Genomic DNA, 26,322 nt, shown 5'->3' on the forward strand with positions numbered 1-26,322 from the left:
GTACCTATTTATTGTAAAAGTTCTGGAGTAGATGGTACTGGGAGCCAGAAAAGGGTCCCAGATTAAAGGACTAATTGAGAAAGGAAAAAAGAAAATCATGGGATCAACCAAATCTACTAGCTTCATTTTTATAATTGAGGCACCATAAAAAGAAAGGAAAGCAAGGGAAATGGCCAAGTTCACGGCCATATCACAATTACATTCTAATTCCTAGTCCATCTGAGAAAAAAAAAAAAACCAGCCACAATATAAGTTTCTTCTAATCTCCTTCCTACTGAATAAAATTCATAAAAAATCATCAACTATTTAATTTGTATTTTTCAGAACCTAAAAACATCTGCATGGCTTGGATTGAAGGGCAACTTAGGCCCTCAGGCCCGAGGTCTACCCCTTAGCACAAAAACCAAAAACATGATCAACAAGAAAAAAGCCTTCCCCACTGACCAGCATTCATGTGGGAAACAGGGTGTGGTGAGCCACCTGAGAGGAGACAGGGAGTGTCCTGATGGATGAGTCATGGACATGGGATGGGATAGTGGAGGAGAGGGGAGACAGGGAGAGAAAAGAGGGTTTGCAATTGGAAAGCTTATGTTGGAGGCAATGGAGAGATAAATGATAGACTGCGGGAGGAGTTGTTACCAATGTTCCTTTGCCTCCTTCCACAAGTCTACCCTGCAAACATCATTCCTACGAGCCCAAAGATGGCCAGGGTGAAGTCAGTCTCTGGAGTCACTGATGGCCCCGGGTGAGGAAGGGCAGTTCTTGGAAGTACTACTGATCCTCCTGGAAGTAGAACTTGGTGACCGTGATAGCCTCTTCCGGTGTGTTGGTGAGGCTGACAGGCCTGTCAGCCTCCAGTGCAGTGCAGAGGAACCAGCCTGGGCAGGCAGCTGACTCAAAGGTGGTCGTAGGGCCATTATCGGAACGAATGAAGGTGAAGCGTTTGTTCTGCTCCCTGTTGTTGCTCAGCTCAGTGATGTTAACTGCCTGGAAGTCAAAAGATGGCCAGGTGAGAGCTGAGGGTCTGGGAAGCTGGTACTCTCTGCTTCCCACCAAACTTACTGGTGGCCCACAGTTAAATGGTAGGAAAATGCTTGCCCAGAGACCTGCAGAGAGACCACAGGTTCCAGGTTCTGGGAACAGCACTGACACAAAGGGTTGTCCCATTGTCACACCTTGACTTCAGGAATCTTGCTGCTGTGCTCTGACCATGGGCCACTAAGTGGCACAAATGAATGGCTCCATTATTCAAAGCCAGGAGTGGCAGGTGCTCTGTCAGAAGCTTTCTCCAAGGGGTGGAGACGGGGCAGAGAGTCTCACTGTTCATGAGACATAGTCCATGCACTATCTCAGCCATCTCTATGCCAGAAACGGCAGTCACACTCCCCAAAGCTATCACTGTCAAGTGACAGTTTATGGCCATAAGACTTTGAGTTACAATCTGAGACCAAGTCACCTTTTCTTAGGACTGGACAGTCCATTACCATGACATGGAATCAGAGCATGGCAAGATAGGATGTCAACTAGTCAAGGAGATAAGGATTGAAAGATAAACTCCTGAGAGTCAGGCTGGCTAAAAAACAGTAGGCACAAGTGGACTTGCTCCTGAGCAAGATGGCAGCCCCCACTCATCCAGGTCCTGTGGTAAACTACCATGGTGATGGTTTCCATATCATGTCCATACCCTCAGGCTGTCTCCGACTACACTGAATCCCACTTTAGCACAAGAGTGGCTTTTGCCCATGGGGCCAAGTAAACCAGAGTTTAATGAGCACTTTCCTATTGAAGCTTATTTTTCTGGAATAACTCCTTTGGGCAGCTAGTGCCATCTCCAAGTACACTAATGAATGCTGAGGACACTAAGAAAGAAGGCTAGCAGAGAGAAAACAGCTACAGAGTGATCCCTGCTCATGTTAGTGGTGGCTGAACTGCCCCATGGATCTTAGTCTACTCAGAGAGTCATGAGAACATGGCTGTTTGAAGGTGCTGGGTTTTGATACCTGTAACATCCTTACCTCCAGCTGGAGCCCAATGTTGTCACCAGACCTGACACAGGACAGGCACAGCTTCCCCTCATGGATCCCCAAGAATACAGCATGAGAGTCAATGGGTACCACATCTATCTTTTCTGGAGAAGACCAGAGGGAAGGATTAGGAAGAAAGAAGGGGAGACAGAGATGGTGAAGAGACTCTAGGCATTTCTGACTTGGGATTTGAACTAAATCCCAAATCAGAAAGACAGCAAGGTCCTGTGTCACAATCTACATTTAAACCGAAGGTAAAACAAAGATTCTAGATTCTGCTCCATAAGATCTCTGTCCTTTTACTTTCTCAGAATACCTTTGCTCAAGTGGATAGGAATGCTGTGGATGGGCAAAGAAAGTAGCACACATGCTTATGGATGGGGTCATGAGCCTGGTAAGTTAGAATCTGCTTTTTAATGTCCTCATGTAGTAGCAAAGATCTGTTTTCTTGTGCTTAGCATGCTTATTGGAAGAACTGCCAGAAGAACAGAATATATAGATCTTGAATTCTTCCAGTGTAGATCAAGGCACAGAAAGCAAGGAATACATGGAAGTTGTTCAGATGAAGAGAATGCTATTCTGCAATACCAACCAGGGAAGTGAAATGCTCTAAACACCATGCTAAAAGAAGCTGGAAGCCACACACCAGTGGCTCACTTAATCCTAGTTACTCAGACGGTTGAGATCTGAGGATCTCAGTTCAAAGCCAACCCAGGCAGGAAAGTCTGTGAAGCTCTTATTTCCAATGAACCACTGAAAACCAGTAAATGGATGTATAGCTCAAGTGACAAGTCACTATCTCTGAGGGAAAAAATAAAAGAAAGAAAAGAAAAAGGAAAAAAAGCTCAGGGACAATGCCTAGGCACTGAGTTCAAGCCCTAGACCATCATAAAAATAAAATAAAATAAACTGATGATAATGATGATGATAATAGTAATAATAATAATAAACTGAGACAGAGTGGGTAAAGCTTGCTCAGATTTTTTCAGTCTAGTTGGTGTGTCCTGTCTGTGAATAAGAGACACCACCCAATTTTGTGTATGGCACATATATCTGGGTAGGGTTAGGGTTTGAATGACATAGATATATAGGTACATTCAACAGGTACAAGAGGAAGGGAAGGGTAAGTCTCACCTTGCCTTCTGGTCCCTGCCCCTCCCCACTATGGCCCTGGGACACTGTCCGTTAGTGGTAAGACTTGACACAGTCTCTGGTGGTCAAGTCTGCAACTTTGAAATGAACATGATCATAATGCGGCAGACTTCAGGGGCAAAGTGACTCCATGCACACACAACAGGGCCTCTCCCAGAAACTACTCACCTTCCAATTTAGTATTTAGCCCTTGCAAGTATCCAGCAACTAGTTGGTTATTCCTCAGGTAGAAGGTCTTCTGGTTAACATCCCAAATTCTGAAAAAACAAAGGATTCAGCTATAGCAAGCATGACTATGGGTCATGTCGTGCATTCAGCATCTTTCATATCTCCCAGTCCTCGATTACTTAGGCTGCTGATAGCTAAGCAATAGACCCAACTCCCACAGCTGGTAAACAAAAAAGCCCTTTTCTAACCATTTCTTCTCATTTCTCCTCATTCAACATTCCCAACATGTGCATATCCTGTTTCAATAAAGAATATTCCTTCCAGCAAAGCATCTAACAGAATTTTATGGGATGCAGAAATATTCTCTACTTACCCTATTCAAAATGGTAGTCACCAGCCAATGTGACTATTGAGCTCCTTAATTGTGAGTTTTCATTTTCTTCTACTTTCCCTCATGTAAATGTAAATTGAAATAGCCACTTAAGATGAGTGGCAACCACAGCACGATATTAGAATTTCACAGGACAAACATCTTGGATTGGTATATGTCTTCCATTAGAACATTTCCACCCTCCACCAGAACCTTTCCTCCCTCCATCAGAATCCTGTTCTGAACCTGGCAAGGTGGCAAGGGCAGCTATCCCTGGAACAGGTTGGCTTCCTCTCTGGTTCTCCCAGGGACCCATTTGTTGGCTTTCATTTCTGTCTTCTAAAGGTAAAGGGACCCTTCATTAAGAGAGCCCAGAGGGCAGCTCTGAGCTGTGATAAACAGGTTTGGCCAGCAGGGCTTCGGATTTGTGTCTAATCTCCTCATATGTGAAGGATGGCTAATAACCCCTGATTGATCATGTTTGTTTTGAGCAGCCAACGAGCTTGGGGAAAGGTGGTCAGGTAATATGCTTTGCATGTGTGAACATTTGACTTTTTTATGATTACCCTTCCTCCACCTGAAGAGATTTTGTTTAAGTTATAATCATTTTCAGGCACTCTACCATTCATAGAACACTGTAAGAGTATCATCTGTGCATTTTATCTTTACAGAAAACCTGTAAGGCATACAGTGGGTTTTCACGAAGCCCGTGACTCAGTTGAGGCTCCAAGGAAATGAGATTCACCAACAGGTTAACACAAGTGGTGGATGCTGGCAGGTGATCTGGGCCTCTGGGTTCTGTTCTGCCTGCAGGTCCCATCTCTGCAAGGCCCAAAGGCCAGCATGGCTCCTGGGCACGTGTATAGCATTCACTGGGATAGGTGCTTGAGTCTCTGGGAAAGAGAGCCCAGCTTGTAAGCCCTGCTATCCCATCTGAGATAAAGACAGAGCACGTAGCAGGCCTTTGTTGATTAAGAGACATTTCTTTCCAGCCCCAGCCCAGTCCTCAGTCCTGGTAGAGCTAGTAGCCACAGAGGCGCTCTGCATTTCCTCTCTTTGGTTCCTCAGTCCCATACACTTGGGAGAAGTCTTACCTGAAGGCTTGCATCTTGCAAAATCTTCTCCCACAGGGGCGGCAGGCTGCCTCTGAAGGGAACAGGAAGAGGAGAAGAAGAGAGATTAGGTGGCTGTAAGGACTCCTGCAGATATCCATCCTGTGAATGCAGGAAGGCAGCGGGAAGTGCCATTTCAGCCCCTAAGATGCTCCTTATAAAGAAAGCTAGCCGCTCACCGGAGTCAAGCTGTGCTGCTAAGCAGGGCTATAAGAAGCGGAAATGCCCTCACATTTCCAAAAAGAGAAATCCTTGCTGTTGTCACTTTCAACCCCTCCAAGTGTCGCAACAGGGTGTTGTAACTAGTCCCCTCCCCTTTTTCCCTTGTGCAATTTCCCCAAAATCGAGATTTCTATTTCCCCTTTCGGAGGTTCCTGGGAAGAAAAGCACATGAAAACCAAACTCCCTCATTTGCCTGACAGGTACTCGGACAGTGTTTGTTGGCTTTCTAAAACAAAAATCAATAGAAATATCCCCAGCTCATTACAAAGTCAAGTGACAGGAATAGTCACAAGTCACTGTGTTTTTGTCGGGACTGCTGGACTCTGGACAAGGGGCTCTCAAACATTTTGTCCAGGACTAGATTGTAAATAATTTGGGCTTTGTGGGGAATCCAAACTCTGACATAACTACTCAACTCAGATGTCAGAGCTTAACTCCAATATAACTTTGCTTCACGTTGTACTCTAATACAACTCTGTGTAATACAGGGTGCAAGATAATTAAATTTAAAAAGAAAACAAAACTAAATGGGGCACCCATTAAACTGACATTTTGAAATGAAATCCCTTTATACAAGTAAAAGTAATTAAAAAATATAATAAACCAAGCTGATGGCTCACACCTATAATCCTAGCCACTCAGGAAGCTAAGATTTGAAGATTCCAGTTCAAAGCCAGCCTGGGCAGGAAAGTCTGTGAGACTTTTTTTTTTTTATCTCTAATTAACCACCAGAAAACCAGAAGTGGCTCTGTGACTCAAAGTGGTAGAGTGTCCTTTGAATTGAAGAGGTCAGGGACAGCTCCAAGACCAGAGTTCAAGCCCCATGACCGACCAAAAATAACTAACAAATAAGTAAATAAATGAATAAATAAGCCAAGTTTTTCCTTAGAGGTACTTTAAAATCAACTCTATTCCAACTATCTGACATCTTTGAAACCATGACATTAGAAAAATGAATTCAATTGGGCACTTGAAAAGAAATAGGTCAAAATTCTTCCATCATCACTTACCACATACCATCTATGTGATCTTGTACAAGTCATTTCATTTTTGCAGTTCCTTTCTCCCTGTTCTTAGAATGAGGATGATCATAGCTTTCATACCAGTGGGAAGAAAAAGGAAGGAAAAAAGCAGAGAGAGAAAGCCAGGGGAAGATAGAGGGAGGAAAGAAGGCAGGAAGATAGAGGGAGGAAAGAAGGCAGGAAGGAAAATCTATTCCTAGCTCATAGCTTTGCAATATTCTAGAAAAAGATTAGTGTGCTCATGTTTCATGAACATACAAAATGTAAACAGGATTTCTCTGATCAATCTGATGAGAAATATTACTACAGAAGCATAGACTGGAACATTTTTAGAACTCATTTAGATCCTGGAAATCATTGTTATCTTATCATTAAAGAGGCCTAGAAAGAAGAGACCTACCTAAGGTTACAGAGCTTGTTAATAAAAAATGTATTCCCATAAATCCAGTCTTCTAACCCACTGTCCCAAGTTAGCCTACTATAGCAGTTGATCTTGGTGGATTTAACGTTATTTTTCATCAAGAAGTCAGAATATTTGCCCAAATTTCTTAGTTGAGGAGTTGAACTTTTCAACCAAAAAGCTACAAATAAATTTCCCAAATCTTTTCAGAGTTCCATTTTTGGAGCAAATGAGACACTTGTGCAAATAATAGTGCTACTTTATCTGTCCAGGCTTTGAGATGGGATGGCACAGTTCTCCCACACTCTGTGACCTTGAGTGAGTCACTCAGCTTCTTTGCATCATGGAAGAGAAATAACACCACCATGAAAGGCTGGCAGAGGAAGGACACTGGTGTTGTGTTTCTCACTTCTTTGTTCACTTGTGGATTTCTTTCGTGAATGTTAGCTAAAGGAGGAGATATTTATAAACCTATCCAGTCATTTGTTCCTTTCGGCATTTGTTCACTTAAGGTTTAAAGTTTCTGGAACTTTCCTCAATCATCAGGTGCAAAATCATGATGTTTTCATTGTACCTGCTGGAAGTGGAGGGTGGAGGTGACTTGCATTCAACTGTGATAGATTTTCTCTTGTTTATATTTCTTTTTTTTCCTTTTTTATATATTTTTATTGTAATTAATAGAAGGGTTACATTATATTCGCCAGATAGAAGGTGAATTACTTCACATACTTAAGATCAAGGTTTTTGTTTTTGTTTGTTTGTTTGTTTTGGGTGGGTCATGGGTCTCAAACTCAGCCTGGGTGCTGTGCCTGAGCTCTTCAGCTCAAGGCTACCATCCTGTCTTTGAGCCAAGCCCCACTTCCCATTTTCTAGAGGTTAATTGGAGGTAAGAGTCTCAGGTCCTTTCTGCCCCAGCTGCTTTGAACCTTGACCCTCAGATCTCAGCCTCCTGAGTAGTGAGGATTACAGGCTTGAGCCACCCTGCACCTGGCTAAAGATCAATTTTGTTTGTTTGTTTGTTTGGTTTTTGTTTGTTGTTGTTGTTTTTTAATCAATGGGTCTCAAAAATGTGTTTGAAGATCAAAGAAGGATTTTAATCTTAAAGTCTTAAAAAGCTCTCTCACTTATCTGGGTGGGATGGAGGGGCTCTGGCTTCATCCTGGCCCCTCCTTCAGGCAATTATGCCTCCAGAGTAAATGTTTCTCTGATTCAGAGCTGAATTCATGGAGAGAGAGAGACAGGGAGGGAGACAGAGAGGGACAGGGATGGGAGAGAGAGATGGGGATGGGGAGGAGGGAAGGAGAGAGGGCAGGGGAGAGAGATTCTGCCTAAAGAACACAAGCTTTGGGCTGGGAGTTAAGCCTAGTGGTAGAGTGCTTGCCTAGCATGCATGAAGACCTGGGTTTGATTCCTTGGCACCACATACATAGCAAAAAGCCAGAAATGGTGCTGTGGCTCAAATGGTAGAGCTCTAGCCTTGAGAAAGTCCAAGGACAGTGCTCAGGCCCTGAGCTCAAGCCCCAGGACTGGAGAAAAACACACACACACACACACACACACACAAGATTTGACTCCCAGATGTTCCGCAGGCTGTGTGCTTCCCCTACAATTTCTTTCCAAATGCTCCCAGCACATCTTTTCTGGGTGTGCAAGGAAGGATGTGTGGGTCTGAATCCTGGGATGGCTTGGGTCTGAGCTGTCCTTTATTATTTTCAAGCTATGTCACCTCCATATGTGGAGACTGTCTCAGTCTCAGTCCATTATCTGTTGGACAGAACTGAAAACATGAAGCCACGTTATGGCTGCTCTGAAGAGTCAATAAGACAATGTGAGTGACTTGTTTAGCCCTGAGCCTAGCTTGTGGGCTGCCCCATTCCCTTCAAACTCTACCTTGCACTGTGGTCTTCCTGCTGTTCATGCTGAGCCATCCTCCTCTTCTGATGAACTCACCCAAACGCTTTCCCTACCATGCCCTGATGCAACTGGTCTACCTGCTCTAATCTCAAGCCACCTCTTACTCCAAAGGAAAGGAATGAGGAAAGGCAGGGGAAGTTCTTTCTCTTCCTCTCCTCATGCTCCTGCCTATAATTTCCACTCTTAGTTCTATTTTATAGCACCAAAGCAGTGGGTACATCTGGACATTCTGACCAGAGGACTTCTCTGACTAAACTTATTCTCAGTTCTGGGTACTCAGCCCCAAACTCTACTACCCAAATCAAGTTTAATGACAATTGCATGCAGTGGATTATGTCTTCTGAAAGAATAACTGGTGACTTCTTCTGAACTTTTGAACACTACAGTGTATCTAGTTCTTTCTCCAGATCGAACCCTATGTAAACTGAACCAGAGATGACAACAGAAATAACCAGGACATATTGAATGGGACTCTGCTCAGGTATGGAGACAGAAGCCTGGCTATCTATTTCTTACAAGTGCTAAGCTATAGCAAGAGATAAAGGAAAATGCTTCTATGCATAAATTGTAAGCCTTGAGACAATTTTACACCAGAAGTGGGAAAACCAACTTCACAAAGGTCTTATATTGATACCTACTAAGGACTCAGCACAGAACTAGAGGTATCCAACAAACATTATCTATTTTGGAATTTCAATTCATGTACTTTTGTTGTTGTTGATTGTGGAGCTTGAACTCTGGGCCTGGGTAATGTCCTTGAGCTCTTCAGCTCAAGGCTGACCCCTCTACCACTTGAGCTACAGCACCACTTCCAGTTTTCTGGTGGTTAATTGGAGATAAGAGTCTCAGGACTTTCGTTCCCAGGCTGGCTTTGAACCACAATCTTCAGATCTTAGCTAGGATTAGAGGCGTGAGCCACCGTTGTCTGGCTTTGTTTTTGTTTTTTGTTTTGTTTTGTTTTTCACTTGTAGAATTTCCACTTGGCACCTTTCATTTCTAGTTTGTGGTCCTTGGTCAAGTTGTCCAGTCATGTCTTCTGAATTTGGGCTGTATTTCTCCAAAGCTCTTGTGCGTGCGTACGTGTGTGTGTGTGTGTGTGTGTGTGTGTGTGTGTGTGTGTGTGCACGCACCCATGTAGGTGTGCACTTGGGTGTAGGCATTGTCTCTTAGCTTTTTTTGCTCAAGGCTAGCACTCTACCACTTGAGCCACAGCTTCACTCTGATTTTTGCTGGTTAATTAGAGATGAGTCTCACCTTTTCCTGCCCAGACTGGCTTTGAACCATAAGCATCAAATTTCAGCCACCTAAGTGGTTACCAGCTCCCAGTTTTCGGGATTCTTAAAGACTTCCCTTGATAGTTCCATTGTTTGAATCCTCTACCCTTAGTGTCCTTCAATTTCTTTCCTTCCTTCCTTCCTCCCTCCCTCCCTCCTCTCTCTTTCTCTTTCCCTATCTTTTCCCCCCCCCTCTCTTTCTCTTTCCTTCCTTTCCTTCCTCCCTCCCTCCCTCCCTCCCTCCCTCTCCTGGAGTTTTAACTCAGAATCTCATACTTACTAAGGAAATGTTCTACTGCTAAGCCTCACCTCCAGCCCTTCTTTTGCTCTAGTTATTTTGACATAAGGCCTATTTATTTATTTGCCTAGGATCCATCTGAACCACAATCTTCCTTGTGTATGCTTTTCCACATAGCAGATAGTCATGTGCCCAGCTTCTTTCCATTAATATAAGAACTCATCCTGGTGGGCTTAGAACCTTGACCGGCTCAGCCTGTCTGTAGCTGGGATGACAAACGTGCAACACTACACTCATCTATTGGTTGAAAAGTGATAACATGAACTTCTGCTCAAGCTCACCTAAAACTGCAATCTCAGCAATTGCAGCCTCCCCAGTAGCTAGGATTACAGGTGTGAGCCACCATGTCCAGCCTTCCTTTAAGGTAGACGACTGTACATGTGTTATCATTTAAATATATATCCCCCAATGATACATGTGCTCAAGGATATATGTGTTTGAGACTTTGTCGCCAGAATAATGCTATTGGTAGATAGAAGAATAATGAAAAGGAAGATTAATGGGAGGTCCTTAGGTCAATGGAGGTGTGCCTTTTAAGAGAATTATAGAGCTCATCTCCTTTCCCATCTTATTTCTTGGCTTTGCTTTCCAGCTAATAAGGTGAATACTCTCTGCTATTGAAATCTCACATCCCTACCTAAAGCTCAAAGCAATGGACCAATTCAAACTTGGACTAGAACTTCCAAAACTATGGATCAACTAAACTTTTTCTCTATAATTTGATTATTTTAGTATATTAGTACAAATATGCCTGGCTGACTTGGAGCCTCACATCTGTAATCCTAGCTTCTCTGGAAACTGAGATCTGAGGGTCAAGGGTTGAAGCCAGTCTGGTCAGGAAAGTCCATGAGATTCTTACCTGCCATTAACTGTCAAAAAGCCAGAAGTTCAGTTATGACTCAAGTGGTAGAGCATTAGCTCTTAGCACAAGCAGTTAAGGATGGTGCCTAGGCCCTGAGTTCAAACCTCAGGACCAGCAAACACACACACACACACACACACACACACACACACACACACACACACACACACACACACGCTCATTAAAAAGCTGAATGGGAGTTTGGCCTAGTGGTAGAGTGCTTGCCTAGCGTGCACGAAGACTCAGGTTCGATTCCTTGGGACCACATACATAGAAAGAAGCCAGAAATGGTGCTGAGGCTCAAGTGGTAGAGCTGTAGCCTTGAGAAATCCCAAGGAGAGTGCTCAGGCCCTGAGCTCAAGCCTAGGACTGGCAAAAAAATAAAAATAAAAAATAAAAAGCTGGATGGAAAGCAATGGAGAAACCATCTTTAATGCCACCTCCCCCTAAGGTCTAGGAATTTATCTTAAAATTTTATCAGAGGGTAACATTCTGGCAGAAAGTAGTTTGATTATACTTAAGTTGCAGTGGTTAAGATGGAAAGAAGGGCAGTAGTAGGCTGGTAAATGTTTAATAGCTGGATCTCAAAATTTTTAAATTTCTAGCATTTGTCAATATCTGTGGTGTACATGCTGCCAAATCAACAATAAAACCCACCATCAAGATGACATTGGATGGGGAGTTGGGAAGAGATGTACATAACCACATTGTGTCACTCCAGCATCCCACAGAGGCAACGAGAATCATCCCTATATGTTCCAACTCCAACCTCCTTCCTCTTGAGTCCAATTGGTCCGTAATACAAGTCCTATCCTCACTGTAATCTTTACTGATAAATTCAAGTTAACAGAAAATTTCAATGAGTTTGTGTACAAGTTATCCACTATGGCTCCTAGACTACATTAGAATCACCCAGGCATCATAAGATGTTAAGCACAAGGAGGTTTGGGGTGGATAGATGTGTACCCTGCGTTGCAATGACCTCATCTCATAAAGACTTCAGCCCAACTCCAGTGCCCAAACACCACAATGCACATAATACTGTGCAAGCAGTGTCAGTCAAACGTCATACCATTTTAATAAGATAATGGTACAAAGGCCTTGTTTCTTTTCTACAAGTCAAGGGTAAATATATTAAAAACAAACAGAAGGGAAAAAACAGATACAATCCCCCACAGTACCATCAGATGCCTGCTTTTTGTCAGATTCCATTCACCTACCTCTGCAAGCTACCCTAATTCATTTTTAACCATGTCCAGAAGTTCATTGTGAATTCCAAGGGCAGCAGATGAAGCTTAGAGATAGATTCTCTAGCTTCCGGATGCCACAGCACACATAACCACTTTCTGGCCACTGAAGGGCTTTCAAGAGATTTGTAATATACCAATTCTTACTTTTTACTACTTTCAATAATCTCCTCCCAGATTCAAACAGGAAACATTGTGAATCCTTTTCAAGGTATTGAGACTTCCAAGATTATTTTTTCTTCCATAATGTGTGTGTTTGTCATTATTTGTTGCAAACCCCTGCAAGGACTCTCATCAGCTGCGACAGGGAGCAAGGCAACCACCGGAAACTGGATCATGGAACTGGTTTGGGGCCCCAGAGAGCCTGTGCCTCTGGCTTGCAACAGATGCTCCAAGGTTCCATTATTAACAGGATCTTTACTGATTTGAGGACAGGGGAGTACGTGCAGAAAGTAAAGTACCAATCTCTTTGAAGTTACAGACAACGGCGTGTGAAACAATCCTGGAATGAGTGACATCTTTATCTGAGGAAGCGGAAGCAAGAAAGCAAACAACCACAATTTATATAAGCCTTTACCTAACTCCAAGGTCGAAGTAAGTCCGGGTTCTGACTAACTCACATTTAGGGTGGAATCTTGGGTCTCTGTAATGCTAGGAGTGACTAATCTTTCTTGGGCAACTCCAAGCTTTCTGAGAGTCAGAGAATGGCAATCTAGTTCTCCTAATGAGACTTTCTGGCTTGCCATTCACAGATTTCCCATTATTATTGGTCTAGTTTCCTTGAGTTTTCAGAGGTACATGTTTGCTTTTGCCTTCCAGGCTTAGCTGTTCAACTTTGTAAGGCAACTTTTCTTCAGGCAAAAGAAGTTGTATTGGGGGGCGGGGGCTGGCAGGAGGTCTAGGGGAGAAAACAGTTGTATTAATACCAACTGTGCTGTAGTCTCTCTGTCAGTCTTTATCACTGAACTATCTCCCCCCACCCCCTCATACACCAGCTTGTACATTATTTCATGATTTCCATGAGTGCTCACATCAGGTATGTGTGAGGTGGATATAATAACGCCCCTTTTATGGTGGGAACTTACACACAGTCACTTTATAAGAACTGAGACTTAGGGCCGGGAGTTTGGCCTAGTGATAGAGTGCTTGCCTAGCATGCACGAAGACCTGGGTTCGATTCCTCGGTACCACATACAAAGAAAAAAGCCAGAAATGGTGCTGAGGCTCAAGTGGTAGAGCTCTAACCTTGAGAAAAATCCAAGGACAGTGCTCAGTCCCTGAGCTCAAGCCCATGACTGGCAAAAAAAAAAGAAAAAGAACTGAGATTTAGAAAGATTAAATCACCTGCTCAGAATGAGGCCAAATCCACTTTCTGTTCTTTCCACCCTAATAATCCTACCAAAAAAGTATTTGACTTTTTTTTTCTCTGCTTCCTGCATGCCTCACAAAAGCAAGAGAATTCTATTTGCTCTATGGAGTTCCTTTTGCTTAAATTTATCCACCATAGATCAATTACTCAGTCCACTATTTCTTGAAAATTTGAAGAATTTTCTTTTATTTCTTTATTTAATATTTATTTTTTCATTATCTTTATTGTACAATGGAGTTGCCATTTAACAAAGCATTTTATGAATATAATATATCTTCATCAATGTAACCACTTTCACACATCCCTTCTAATCCATTTCCCTCATTTATTTAATCCTTTTTAATCCTTCCCTCACTTTTCTTAATTTTGTAGGATATACACTGAATTCTTTACTGGATTCTTCCCTTTTTCTCCTCTTCTTTTGTCTACCCCTTTCCCTTTTATCCCACCCTACCTCTTTCAAATACCCTTTTGGGAATTATCTTTTTGATAATAAGGAATTTTTCTAAAACTTTATATAGATTACAGGTAAAGGTGCTGAAGCTCTTGAGCTGGTAATAAACTAGAGGGACCAATTGTCTTTGGTTTTCCCAGGACTTTCTTAGCTTTATTTCTGACAGCTCTTCAGCTCAGCAAACATCTCTATCCCTGAAAAACTAGGATAGTTGGTTCCACCAAATTATAAATTATTTTTTAAATTATCTTACGTAGTTGTACAAAGGAGTTGCCATTTAAAAAATCTTATGAATCAAGATGCATTGGATTCCTAAACTGTGAATTCTACTCTTTTTTTTTTTGGTGTTCTTGAGCTGGGTCTTGAACTCTGGGCCTGCGTACTGTCCATGAGCTTCATTTTTACTCAAGGCTAGTGCTCTAGCTCTTGAGCCATAGTGCCACTTCTGACATTTCTGAGTCATTTTTGGAGATAAGAGTCTCACAGACTTTCCTGCCTAGGTTGGCTTCAAACTAGGATCCTCAGATCTCAGCCTCCTGAGTAGCAAGGATTACAAGAGTGAACTACTGGTGCCTGGCATAAACTGTGCATTTTTAAAAGACACCTCTGATGGCTGATGTCACAAATTACAGACACAATTGACTATTAATTGTATCTTTTCAATTTAGCCTGTTCTTTTTTTCTTGATGGGAACATTACATAGATAGAGATGGATGGATAGATAAATGGTAGATAGATAGACAAAAATATCCAAAACTCCTGAATGAGTCTTCTACTCAGGAAGAACATCTTAGACAATATAATAGGGATTAATCATATCAATAAATTTTTTTCATTTTGACCAAGTTGATTTTCAGTTTAATAATTCATCCTTAACTTCTCCTAGCACCCAATCAAGATAACGTCAGTACCTAGAAGCTTAAAATTATTCTCAAACTTTGTTCCAGAAAAGAATTTATCTTTTAACCATCCTGTCTCCCCTTCCTTAACCTTCTCCTTCTTCTCTTTATACACATCAGCTATAAGGTAAGTGATAGGACCTCATGTGTAGAGGAAAAGCAGAAGTTTGGGAAGCAAGTGAGTTATCTAAAGTAATGCAGAATACATGAAGGGAGTCCCATATTTATCCTTGTCCCAATTTTCACCTTCAAACTTCATGTGACCCTTCAAACCTCACACTTTTCGGACCCTAGGTCTCTGCTTGGTAGAGTGAGTACCTCCCATACTTCTGGCCATAGATCTAGAATGTGGCCCCTGTTCCAAAGGAGAATGAGCTTGTTTTCACTGATTGCCTGACTTCTATTCAGTTCATTCCCACTTGCATGTACTTAATAACTAAGTGTGCCAATTCAAAGTACTTTGAATAAACCATCTTTATAGTAGCAGTTGCTTATGTTACTGTCTGGTTCTTGAGTAGCTCCTGCATTCTACTTTATCTATTTGGAGAATACATAAGATCAGACTCCTGCTAGAGATGGTACTACCCATTGAGAGAAAGAGAAGGAACCACTGTCAGTCCCTGGAATAACGGCTTGTGGTTTACAAAGCAATTGCCCTCTGTGCTCTCATCTAGCCTTTGTACTACTATAGCACAAGGTAGTGGTTTAGACACAGATTCATCTTCAGTCAACTCGGCTTCTCCTCTTGTACTGACTATATAGTCTTGTACAGATTACTTAAAATTTATTTCCTCTTCTGAAAATGTGAATAAAAGTGGTCTTTCTTCATACAGACACTATGAGGACTGAGATAAGCCATGTACAGAGCTCTGCAGAGCACCTGACCATATTAAATTCATAGAAATGATATGTATGTTCATGATACCCAGAGAATTTGCTGGCTTCCTCCTGACCCCAAGAAGAGAGAAGCCCCGAAAGATGAAAGGGTCTGCTCAGCAAGAACCAAAAAGTTAGAAACTAGGTTTACAACAATCATAAGATATTTTTTATTTTCCCCATACATATTCTAATCAGAGATTGCAAAGCAGTAATTTGTAGATTGAATGTTTAATTTGCATATTTTGCCACCCTGGGGCTTGAACTCAGGGGCTGGACACTGTCCCTGGCTCTGCCATTTGAGCCACAGCTCTACTTCCCACCTTTTGCTGGCTAACTGGAAATCAGAGTCTAACAGAGTTTTCTGCTCAGGCTGGCTTAGAACTACCATCCTTAGTTCTCAGTCCCCTTAGTGGTTAAGATGATAGGCATGAAATAGAAGTGCCCAGCCTTTAATTTGATTTTAATTGCTTTATTTAATCAGACTACCATACATAATAAAATAATACCTTGATTTTCATTTAAGAAAATGAGACATTTTCTTGTGACACAATACCTAGTACCAAAAATTTGATTCTCTATAGTCCCTAACCAGCTTTTTTTTTGAACACTAGATATTCTCAGTATTTATCACACAGTGCATATATTCTGTTATTTTATAGAGATATTTCTCCAATAGCTCTATTTCCATCAACAGTGGGGAAACAAACAGGATTCCCAAATCCCCATAACATTGCTCATCATTGTACACCATCTACCTGGCCTCCCAGAGAACACTATGGTCTCCCATGGCCCAGGCTTCCCACACAGGCCTAGAGCTCCATGTGCCTGACATTCCCCTGGAAACTTGCTTGACAGGTCCTGAAAGCATTGATTAAATACCAGTGGTTGACATTTCCTCCCCCATTTTTCGAATGGACAAATAGGATTGGAAGGAACTTACCTAAAGCCATGGGAGGACCTGACAGAGTATGAGGTCTTCTGAGGTCTTCAGCCTCTTGCTCTAGTCTCAGCTGCTACATATAAAGGAACACCCAGGCAGTACCTCCCAGGGTGGAGCTGCTCCTCCTTTCTGAATACCTGAGCAGAGGAAGCTGGGGAAGCCCAGCCCGGCCCACACACCCACACAGGGCTGTTTAGGCAGAGGTGGGGTAGCTGACTACTGACCCTGAGCCAGGCCCTGCTTTCAGAATGGTGACTCAGCCTAGCCGAGATGGAACTGACTCTTACCTGTGAAAAGCTAGAGGTCAGATATGGGCAATGAGCCGGACTTATGGGGTTGGAACTAGTGCTCACCCCAAACCCATTTGCTACCAGTTTCTACATGCATACAAGCAGTCATCCAAAAAGTATGTATTGACTTAATCCAGTATATGGGTCACTCTGCCAGGTATTTGAAACAAGTGAAGCAAGGTGTCTACTGGAGAAAACAGACCAATGCAGTAGGAGAAATTCAAAGGTTGAATGCTTTTGAGGGATTCAAAGGTGGATGGATATTCTATAGAAAGTGGTTATATAGGCTTGTTTTACAAGGTGACATTTTAGCTGAGGAAGAGGACACATAGGGGAGGGGACAACGGAGCAAAGTACCTCACTGGGAAGCAACGAGGCATTCATGCCCCACTCCAATTCTGACCAGGCTCCATACCCTGACTATTGCCGCTGTTCTCTCTAGTAGGTCAGATACTCTCTCTCACACTTTCTCTAGAACCCATTCTGCTCCTCTGCCATTCAGCACTAACCTACACTGGCTTCCAGTCTTGGAACGAGACAGCAAAGTGAGTCTGGGCATATCACTCTGCCCTCCAGGTCTCGCTTTAATAGCAGCAAAAAGGGCCTGGTACTCCCTGCCATCCCTTCAAATTAAGGATGGCTGCAGCATGAGCAAAATAAAAACTATAGAATGAGTCATACATTGTGTGCATTTAGGCAGAGCCTTGCTGCAGGAAGTACCCTAATCCACAGCTGGAGAGGTTAAGGAGTAAGCCTTTCAAATATTATTTCCAATATTGTCACCTGCAAGTCTGACAGACATTCATTTACAGAAAGAGTATAATTTATAAAATTTTTCAACAGAACCCACTCAGGGGAGCACCTTGGCTCGGCTCGCTCGTGCCCCAGAAGCTGTCCCTTCCTGGGGTCATGATGGGAGGCAAGATGGCATCTGCCAGCAGGGTCGTTCAGGTAGTCAAGCCACATACTCCATTAATAAGATTCCCTAATAGAAGAGACAATCCTACAGTGCATCGGAAGCTTTGAGGCCAGCAAGGATTCCACCTCACTCTTCTTTGGTCTCCCAGCATGCTAAAGGAAGACGTGATGAATGAGGGTCCACCAGACACTACAGCAATATTAAAAACATTACCTCAGAAATACAGGAGGAAACTTATATCTCAAGAAGAAATGGAATTTATCCAATGTGGAGGTCCAGAATAATCATTGAGGCTGCTGTTTATCATCAAAGAATTATCTTTACAATAAAGGATATCCAAAATGACAAGTACAAAATTGTATAATAAACAACCTTAATAAATATCCTGAGAAAATGAAATATAGAAACTATAGATGGACACTTGTATCTCCTAACTTATGTATCTTGGTCAGCTTCTCCACAAGCTTGCCAAATTGTTTATGTATTTTATACTGATTAAAGTATATGTGTTTTAAATGTTAAAAATTTTTTTTTTCAACAGAGATCTTCACTTTCCCCTCAGTCTCTAGACACTGCCCTCATTGTTAGGGTCTCTTGTCTCAGTCCCTAGACTCTGAATAGTGGCTGGGAGGTACAGGTAGCTTGAGATGGAAAGGTTTCTTGCTTGAGTGCTTTTGCTCTTAGGGACTTCCCGTGGCCATCACTTCCTGTTCTCATTAGCCTGAGCGGGCTCACTCACCAAGCTAGAATGTGCAGGTCTCTGGGTTATGACCTGGAAGTTTTGAATCATTTATATAGAGAAATGTCTATTGCTAAAGAATTAGAAACTATGCCTAGTGTTTATATCTCATGTCTATAATCCTAGCTACTCAGGAGGCTGCAATCTGAAGAGTGAGATTCAAACTAGCTCAGGCAGACCAGTCCAAAAACTTCTTGTATCCTATTGACCAGCAAAAAGACAGAACTGGTTCAAGTGGTAGAGCACCAGTTTTGAGTGAAAAAGCTAAGTAAGCGCTTAATGCCCTAAGTTTAAGCCCTAGTATAAGAACAAAAGTGATAGGAAAGGGGCCCAGAGTTTTGCCTAGTGGTAGAGTGCTTGCCTAGCATGCACGAAGACCTGGGTTTGATTCATTGGTACCACATACATAAAAAAGCTGGAAGTGGTGCTGTGGCTCAAGTGATAGAGCTCTACCCTTGAGAAAGCCCAAGGACAGTGCTCAGGCCCTGAGCTCAAGCCCAGGACTGGCAAAAAATTGATAGGAAATAAAATGGGGCAGGAAGGAGAGAGAGAGAGAGAGAGAGAGAGAGAGAGAGAGAGAGAGAGAGAGAGAGAGAGAGAGAGAGAGAGAGAGGAGAAAGAAGTCAGGAACTAAATTTGCAAAATCAGAAATTTTGTAAATATCTACTTTGCAAACCTGGAAAGCTAGGCTGATGGCTGGGGATGGCCAGGGAAGTGCTGGTGGAATTTGTCTTAGTATTGTGATACCGTGATAGGAAAGTATGAAGCAATCGTGTCTGGTGCCTAATATCACATCTTTCATCCTACATAACTGTTACCTGTGTAACCCTGAGAACATCTGCAAAATGACAGTCAGACTGTTATCCCTTTGGATGGTTGTGAAACACTGCACACAGAAACCTCAAATACATTCTCAAATACACACTTTTTTTTTTTGCCAGTCCTGGGCTTGAGCTCAGGGCCTGAGCACTGTCCCTGGATTTTCTCAAGGCTAGAGCTCTACCACTTGAGCCTCAGCACCACTTCCGGCTTTTTTCTATGTGTGTGGTACCGAGGAATCGAACCCTGGTCTTCGTGCATGCTAGGCAAGCACTCAACCACTAGGCTAAACTCCCGGCCCCTCAAATACACACTTTTGTGTGGAAGTTCACCATCTACGGATTCAATCAACTATGAACCAAAACTATTTCAATTGTTTCTGTACTGAATATATAGATAGACTTTTTGTCATTATTCCCTAAAGAATACACAATAGCAAGCATTTACAGAGCATTTACATTGAATTATGTTGCATCCAGAAAGGATTTAGAGGGAAAGTGGGGTACAAAGATGACATTTATCAAAATGCGTTGTACTCACAACTAATTTGTGAAATTATGACCATTTTGTACAACTACTTAGCAACACAATTTTTAAAATATTTTTTATTGTAATTAGTAAAAGGGTTACATGATATTTGCCATATAGAAGGGCAACACAATTTTTTAAAAGTAAAGTATACAGGAGGTTTTGTGTAGCTTCTGTGGAAACATTTTGTTATATTTTCTAAACACTTGAAGCCAGTACCAGTAACTCACACGTGTAGCTATTCAGGAGGCTGAAAACTGGAGGATCGTGATTTGAAGATAGCCCAGGTAGAAAACTGTGTGAGAGCTTTGCTCCAATTAACCAGAAAAATACCACAGAAAAGGCATAGCTCAAATAGTTGAGCACCATATGTGAGCAGAAAAGCTGAACAAGAACACAAGCCTTGATTTTAAGCCCTAGTACACACACACACACACACACACACACACACACGAAGGACTTAAGCACCTGTGGATTGTTATCTGCAGGACGTCCTGGAACCAGTTCTCTACAAATAAAGAGGGTCAAGTCTATGAGCTGAAATTGCCATAGCCTGTAGACTTGGCTTATTTGCTAGAGAGCTAAAGTCTGGCCTAGTCTGGTATCTGTCATGAGAGAATAAATCAGGCTGTCAGTGAGAGGCAAAGCATTACAGGTACCCAGGCATGTTCATAGTGAAAGGACCGTTTGTGACATCTCTAGTCTTCAGTGGCTGGTCCATCCCAGAACACTTCTTTCCAAGCCTGCCGCTAGTCCTTCAAGGCCCACTGAGTATGAATGGATCTGTGGTGAGCAACTGCGTTAAACTAACCAGCCTTCAGAAAGGTCAAGTATCATGCATCTACTGAGGCTCATCAATCCATGAGGTAGAAGGGTGGGCACTTCTGCAGGTACTGAGAAATCAAGACCATTTCGCAAAGAGAAGAGAACGAAGCAGGCAGATTTTCCTGACCCCAACAAGCATCTCTCCTGTAAGTCTAGCTGTACTTCCTCATGCTGTGTCATGGCTTACAAACTCCCCCTTCAGCCAAAACAAGCTTAAGCTTGTCTGTCTTTTATTATGAAAACATGGTTTCGATAATCCTACAAAATCAGTCAAGCCACACGTAAGGAAACGCAGGAAGTCAATAAAAATGAGAAGAGACTAGTTGGCTGCTGCTGTTTTCCATCTGTAATTCTAGTACTCAGAAGGATGCAATCTGAGGATCACATGGCCTGAGGGCAGCCCAGGAAGACAAATCCAAGAGGGTCTTATCTCTAATTAATCATCAAAAAGTGAGAAGTGAAACTGGTGGAAGAGTTCAAGGGCTAGCCGTAGCTGAAAAAGCTAAGCGCAAGAGTAGGAGACCCAGGCCTTACTACCAGATCTTACAAACAAACATGAAAACAGAATATAGAATCCTTTATTACAGGTAAGCAGGAAAGAAAAACCAACTTGCTACATTGACATAATACATTTGAGTTCATAAAACATGTTGTCAAGAGTCTGTTTTCTCAGTACTGTGTGCCAGAAGTTTTGTTTTGTCAGTACTCTGATTCCTGATGGTAATCTCTTCTTCTTTTTTCTCTCCCTCCATATTTTTCTCAAATAATCATTTTCTTTGAATATAATGACATATACAAAGCTATACATATCTAATGTATGCATCTCAAGTCTTTGTGAGATAATTATATATTTGTGAGACCATCACCACCATCACGACTATAAACATTCCTTGATTACCAAAGATTCTTTTTGGTCCATTTGCTTTTATTATGTTTTGGTGAGAACATTACATAGAAGACGTATCTTTGTACTTTTTAATTTTATTGCTAGCACTGAATTCAGGGCTTGAATTCAGGGATTGAGTACTTTCCTCTAGCTTTTTTGCTCAACCTGTACTCTACCACCTGAGCCTCAGCTACACCTCTAGCTTTTGAATATTTAATTGGCTATAAGAGTTTTCCCAGTCTGGTTTTGAATGGAGATCCTCAGATCTCAGCCTCCTGGGAAGATAGGATTACAGGTGTGAATCATTGGTGCCTCTTTGGTTTTTGTTGGCTTGTTAGTTTTGCTTTCTCTAGTACTGGGTTTGAAGATAGGTCTTTGCTGTCTTATGTTCTTTTTTCAAGCTTTGCCTTCTACCGTATGAGCCATAACTCCACTTCCAGTTTTTTGTTTTGTTTTGTTTTTTTGCTGTTTAATTGATATTCCTGTCCAGGCTGGCTTCAAACTTTGGTCCTCAGTTTTCAGACTCCAAGCTCTTTTTTTTAAGTTGTAGGAGGGGAGGGTTGATGTGGGGGCATGTGCCAATTCTGAGGCTTGAACTCAGGACCTGGGTTCTGCTGTCTTTGAACTTTCTATTGCTGAAGGCTACAACTCTACCACTAGAGCATACCATTGTAGTCATACAGCTTTTGCCTCACTGTCTGGCTTACTTCTTTTGGCCTAATACCCCCCAGATTCATATAAGTTTCATAAATGGCAGGATATCCTTCTTCAAAGAATAAATAATATTGCATTATATTTATACACCACAGTTTCTTTCTCCATTAACCCTCTATGGACAGTTATTTTCATAGCTTGGCTATTGTGAATAGTATTACAACTCTCAACCATCTTCTCTTATCTGCAGCTATAGTACATGAGGAACATGTACTGGGTTAGGTCAATCTGAATCCTAATGTTGTTCAAGCTGAAACTAGAGGAAGAGGAACAACTCTTCTTTCTTTCCCACTGGCAAAGCTATAAGGCATGAAAAATTAGAGCTGTAGGCTAGTTCAAAGTGGAGTTTTATCACATAAAACAACAGCCAACAAGGTTGACAAAAAGTCTATATTTGTTCCCAAAATGCATTTGTTCCATGAATATTTACTCTGTCCCCACTACGTGCCAGGTGAATCAGGGGGTTCAAGTTAGGAACATGGGTGAGGAGCAGGAATGAAGAGAGGCCCCTAAGTAAGAGAAAGCATGTTTGAGGGGTTTACACAATTATGAGAAATTGTTCAGGTCTGAAGTGTTGCATTTAAGGGGGGAAAGAGGTGGGGTTGGGAGTCTTGCCTATTAGTAGAGTGCTTGCCTAGCATGCACAAAACCCAGGTTCGATTCCTCAGTACCACATACGTAGCAAAAAAGCCAGAAGTGGTGCTGAGGCTCAAGTGGTATAGCTCTAGCCTTGAGAAAGTCCAAGGACAGTGCTCAGGCCCTGAGCTCAAGCCCAGGACTGGCAAAAAAGTGGTAAGCACATAAAGAAGGGTATCTGGCGCCCAGACTCACATTCCTTGACTTTATCAAGGGCCCTGGGTTTGGGACAGAGCTGGGGGTACTAGCAGGAGAGCTTTGAAGTGGTAATCTGGTTGGGAGAGGGGAAAAGGCTAGGGACTTTTCAACTTGGATTGCACCCTTACATGCTGAGCAGGGGGGATTAGGAAGCTGATGATAATTATAGGGTCCTCCGGTCCCCAAACCACTAGAACCCAAGAGTATCTGTTGGTTGTTTCATGCAGCACAGGACCTATGGGGAGAATTATGTACCCCAAATGTTAAACAGTGTGATAGTTTCCTGAAATCGTTTCCTCACTGAAGCTAGAAGTTTTCACTGGGAAAGTAGAAGCATTTAGACCATGGTACATGGTGTGCAAGTATTCCTGGAGAGACTGAGCTTGCAACCTCTCTGTGCTCAGTAACAGGAATGTGTGCTAAACCTGTGGTCTGCTACAAAGAATTGCATCATTGGGGAAAGGAAGCTACTCTCAGAACAGAACAATCCAGACATGACATAGGGTTGCCTCAGACTTAAGGATCACCCCGGCTAGGTTAATCCTAGTCAGAGGTCAAGGTCACAGACCTCTATGTCAGGCTGGGCGTAGTGGCTCGTGTCTGTAATCCTGGCTACTCAGGAGGATGAGATCTGAGAATCACGATTCAAAGCCAGTCCAGGCACTAAAGTCTATGAGACTCTTATTTCTAATTAACCACCAGAAAACCGGAAGTGGTGCTATTGCTCAAGGGGTAGAGCAGTAGCTTTGAGCTGAAGAGCTCAGAGGTAGTGCCTAGGCCCAGAGTTCAAGCCCCACAACCAACCAGAAAACAAAACAAAAACATACACAGAGTGTACTCTTGAACTAGATTAACCTCTCTGCTTTTCTGGGAAGGGGACTTTCTCTAGAGGAGAAAGCTTAAACACATGGTCATTTGACTCTGAGTCCACCTAACCCCTATACTGCTTGACTCGTGGATACACAGTAGATATATAATCAGAACACTGTAGCTGCTTGCTGACCCATTTGTTGTCCTGTAGATGAATCTTTATACTGTTGAGATGTTTCCCAACTCTATAGCATTGATCAGAATGCTCAGCCTACTTTGACGTCTCTAGAATCATTGCCAAGATCAACTAGAAACAAGCCTGTCAATGTGGGTGTGCTCTGAACTGATAATCCTTATATAAATGTAGGACAAAATTCATATCACATGTGAAAGGTAGAGCCTACCTGGTCTATGGATAGCAGTGTAAGATCTCCCCAAAAGTTCAGCTGCTGATCAGTATCTTAAGCCAATTAATAGAAGCTGAATGTGGATATGCCCCTTTGGTAAAGAGATGGAGATAAGTATTAGAGAAGTTAGCAGACAGAATTTGTTTCCAAAATCCATGTGATGCATGACTCCAAGGGCATAACAACCGGCCCCACAGGGTATAGACTCCCAGAGTGGGATAGGAAGTAGACATTATTTGTTAAACAGCCACCTAAGCCAGACACCATGCCAATGCTTCGTATGTGCTATGTACTCATCCCTTTAATAGCCACAGGTGCTTTACAACTGACAAATCAGTGGTTCAAAGGAAGTGGTAACTTAAAAACCCAGACAGGAAGAGGTAGAGCCTTGGTTTTCTCCAGCATTCCTAACTGATTTCTCAGGTTAAGATTTTCTTTCATTGCCTCCTTAGGAATCATAATTGGTAAACTAGCATTTGGACAGGTTTGTAACTCTTATAAGGTAGAGATATGGAGAAGGAGCATTTTGCCAGGTAAATCTTGGAGTCTTTATTAGAGCACTAGTGACTGCATGGTGGACTCTTGTCTCAAACACCAGCAGCCAGCAAATATACAACACAGGAAACAGGCCAGAGAGGGAAGAAAAAACAAAAACAATACCAACAAGCCAATTCAGCTCCAATGGAGAGCTGAGATGGGACGCCATGGTGACCACAGAACACCTAGGAGACAGGACACAGGACACGAACATGGAGACATGTGGCTTGGCTTAGTGACACCTGAGCTGGTCCAGGTCGAAATAGGGTCAGGGGGCAGGGTCACAGGAAACTCCCAGTCCCAGGCATTGGACTGACAGGTCTTGTAACCTATCAGCTAAGTGCCTGCCCCTGTCTCCAGGATTTCAGGCATACCCATTACCTAGGAAGCGGGTTGTCACCTTCCCTCAGCATGAAGACAAGATGTCAGACCCTACCATCCACCATATGCCCAAGATGGTGCTAGCCAGACCTGACATCCTCACTTCATACCCAGAAGTTGAAAGCCTGTGCAAGGATAAATTACTTTTTATTGGGGGGGGGTAGGGGTTATGAGATCTACATCTTTAATTTTAGGAAGCTCTCAAAATTGAATGATTAATATGCTAGAGTGCTTCATGTGGTTAATTAGAGAAAGCTGCAAGTTTGGGATGCCAGGATGGTATGCCCCCAGCACAGATTAGAACCTGATTATAAAAAGACACAAGGGGGCCGGGAGTTTGGCCTAGTGGTAGAGTGCTTGCCTAGCATGCACGAAGACCCGGGTTCGATTCCTCGGTACCACATACATAAAAAAAAAAAAAGCTGAAAGTGGTGCTGAGGCTCAAGTGGTAGAGCTCTAGCCTTGAGAAAGTCCAAGAACAGTGCTCAGGCCCTGAGCTCAAGCCCAGGACTGGCAAAAAAAAAAAAAAGACACAAGGAAGCCGGGCACGGTGGCTCATGCCTGCAATCCTAGCTACTCAGGAGGCTGAGATCTGAGGATTATGGTTCAAAACCAGCCTCGGCACAAAAGGACCTGAGACTCTTATTTCCAATTAACTTGTAGAAAGTGGGAACTGGGGCTTGGCTCAAGGGCAGGGCAATAACCTTGACTTGAAGAGATGAGGGACAGTGCCCAGGCCGAGTTCAAGCCCCATGACCCACAAAATAAAAAAAAATAAATAAATAAAAGACACAAGGAAGAAGCACTCCTATAAGACTCAAAGGACTCTGAGTAAGACTTGGGTGTGACTATCCATAACACTGCCAGGCCAGGTGAAGACTCTGTATATATATGCAGTGTGTGCAGTGTGTGTACATAATTATTGTGTGCATGTGTCAGCATGTAGTAACTGACATGGGATCAAACATATCAAGGCTTCTTTGTTTGAAACTACAGAAGCCTCCATCCATTTTGAGGGTGATTGTGA

At 42.6% G+C, this 26,322-nt stretch overlaps 1 protein-coding gene and 1 pseudogene across 2 annotated transcripts; one reads left to right on the forward strand and one right to left on the reverse strand.

The window, feature by feature from the left end:
* Nucleotides 1–576: 576 nt before the first annotated feature.
* On the reverse strand, nt 577–5,052 carry Il1rn (interleukin 1 receptor antagonist). Of its 2 annotated transcripts, XM_090336089.1 has the most exons (5): nt 5,006–5,052; nt 4,809–4,860; nt 3,345–3,433; nt 2,016–2,128; nt 577–987 (listed from the first exon to the last, which is right to left on the reverse strand). In XM_090336089.1, the coding sequence occupies exons 2-5, from the start codon at nt 4,820–4,822 to the stop codon at nt 772–774; spliced, it is 432 nt and encodes a 143-aa protein (XP_090192215.1). In that variant the 5' UTR covers nt 4,823–4,860; nt 5,006–5,052; the 3' UTR covers nt 577–771. The 2 variants fall into 2 exon arrangements, with proteins under 2 accessions (XP_090192215.1, XP_090192214.1); XM_090336088.1 differs by lacking the exon at nt 5,006–5,052 and having other exon boundaries at nt 4,809–4,975.
* A 12,753-nt stretch (nt 5,053–17,805) lies between these two features.
* On the forward strand, nt 17,806–18,196 carry LOC150060223 (alpha-ketoglutarate dehydrogenase component 4 pseudogene; annotated as a pseudogene).
* Nucleotides 18,197–26,322: the final 8,126 nt, after the last annotated feature.

Source organism: Megascapheus bottae, chromosome 7 (assembly GCF_031878675.1).
Source record: "Megascapheus bottae isolate mThoBot1 chromosome 7, mThoBot2.hap1, whole genome shotgun sequence".
In the NCBI taxonomy this organism is placed as follows: domain Eukaryota; kingdom Metazoa; phylum Chordata; class Mammalia; order Rodentia; family Geomyidae; genus Megascapheus; species Megascapheus bottae.

Bases quoted from the DNA above. Each gene is read 5' to 3' on its own strand.
- Il1rn (XM_090336088.1), bottom strand. From the start codon at position 4,927: ATGGATATCTGCAGGAGTCCTTACAGCCACCTAATCTCTCTTCTTCTC. The intron at 3,434-4,808 runs GTAAGACTTCTC...TTGTTTTTTCAG, and splicing joins TGCAAGATGCAAGCCTTCAG to AATTTGGGATGTTAACCAGA. The intron at 988-2,015 runs GTAAGGATGTTA...TTTGACTTCCAG, and splicing joins ACATTGGGCTCCAGCTGGAG to GCAGTTAACATCACTGAGCT.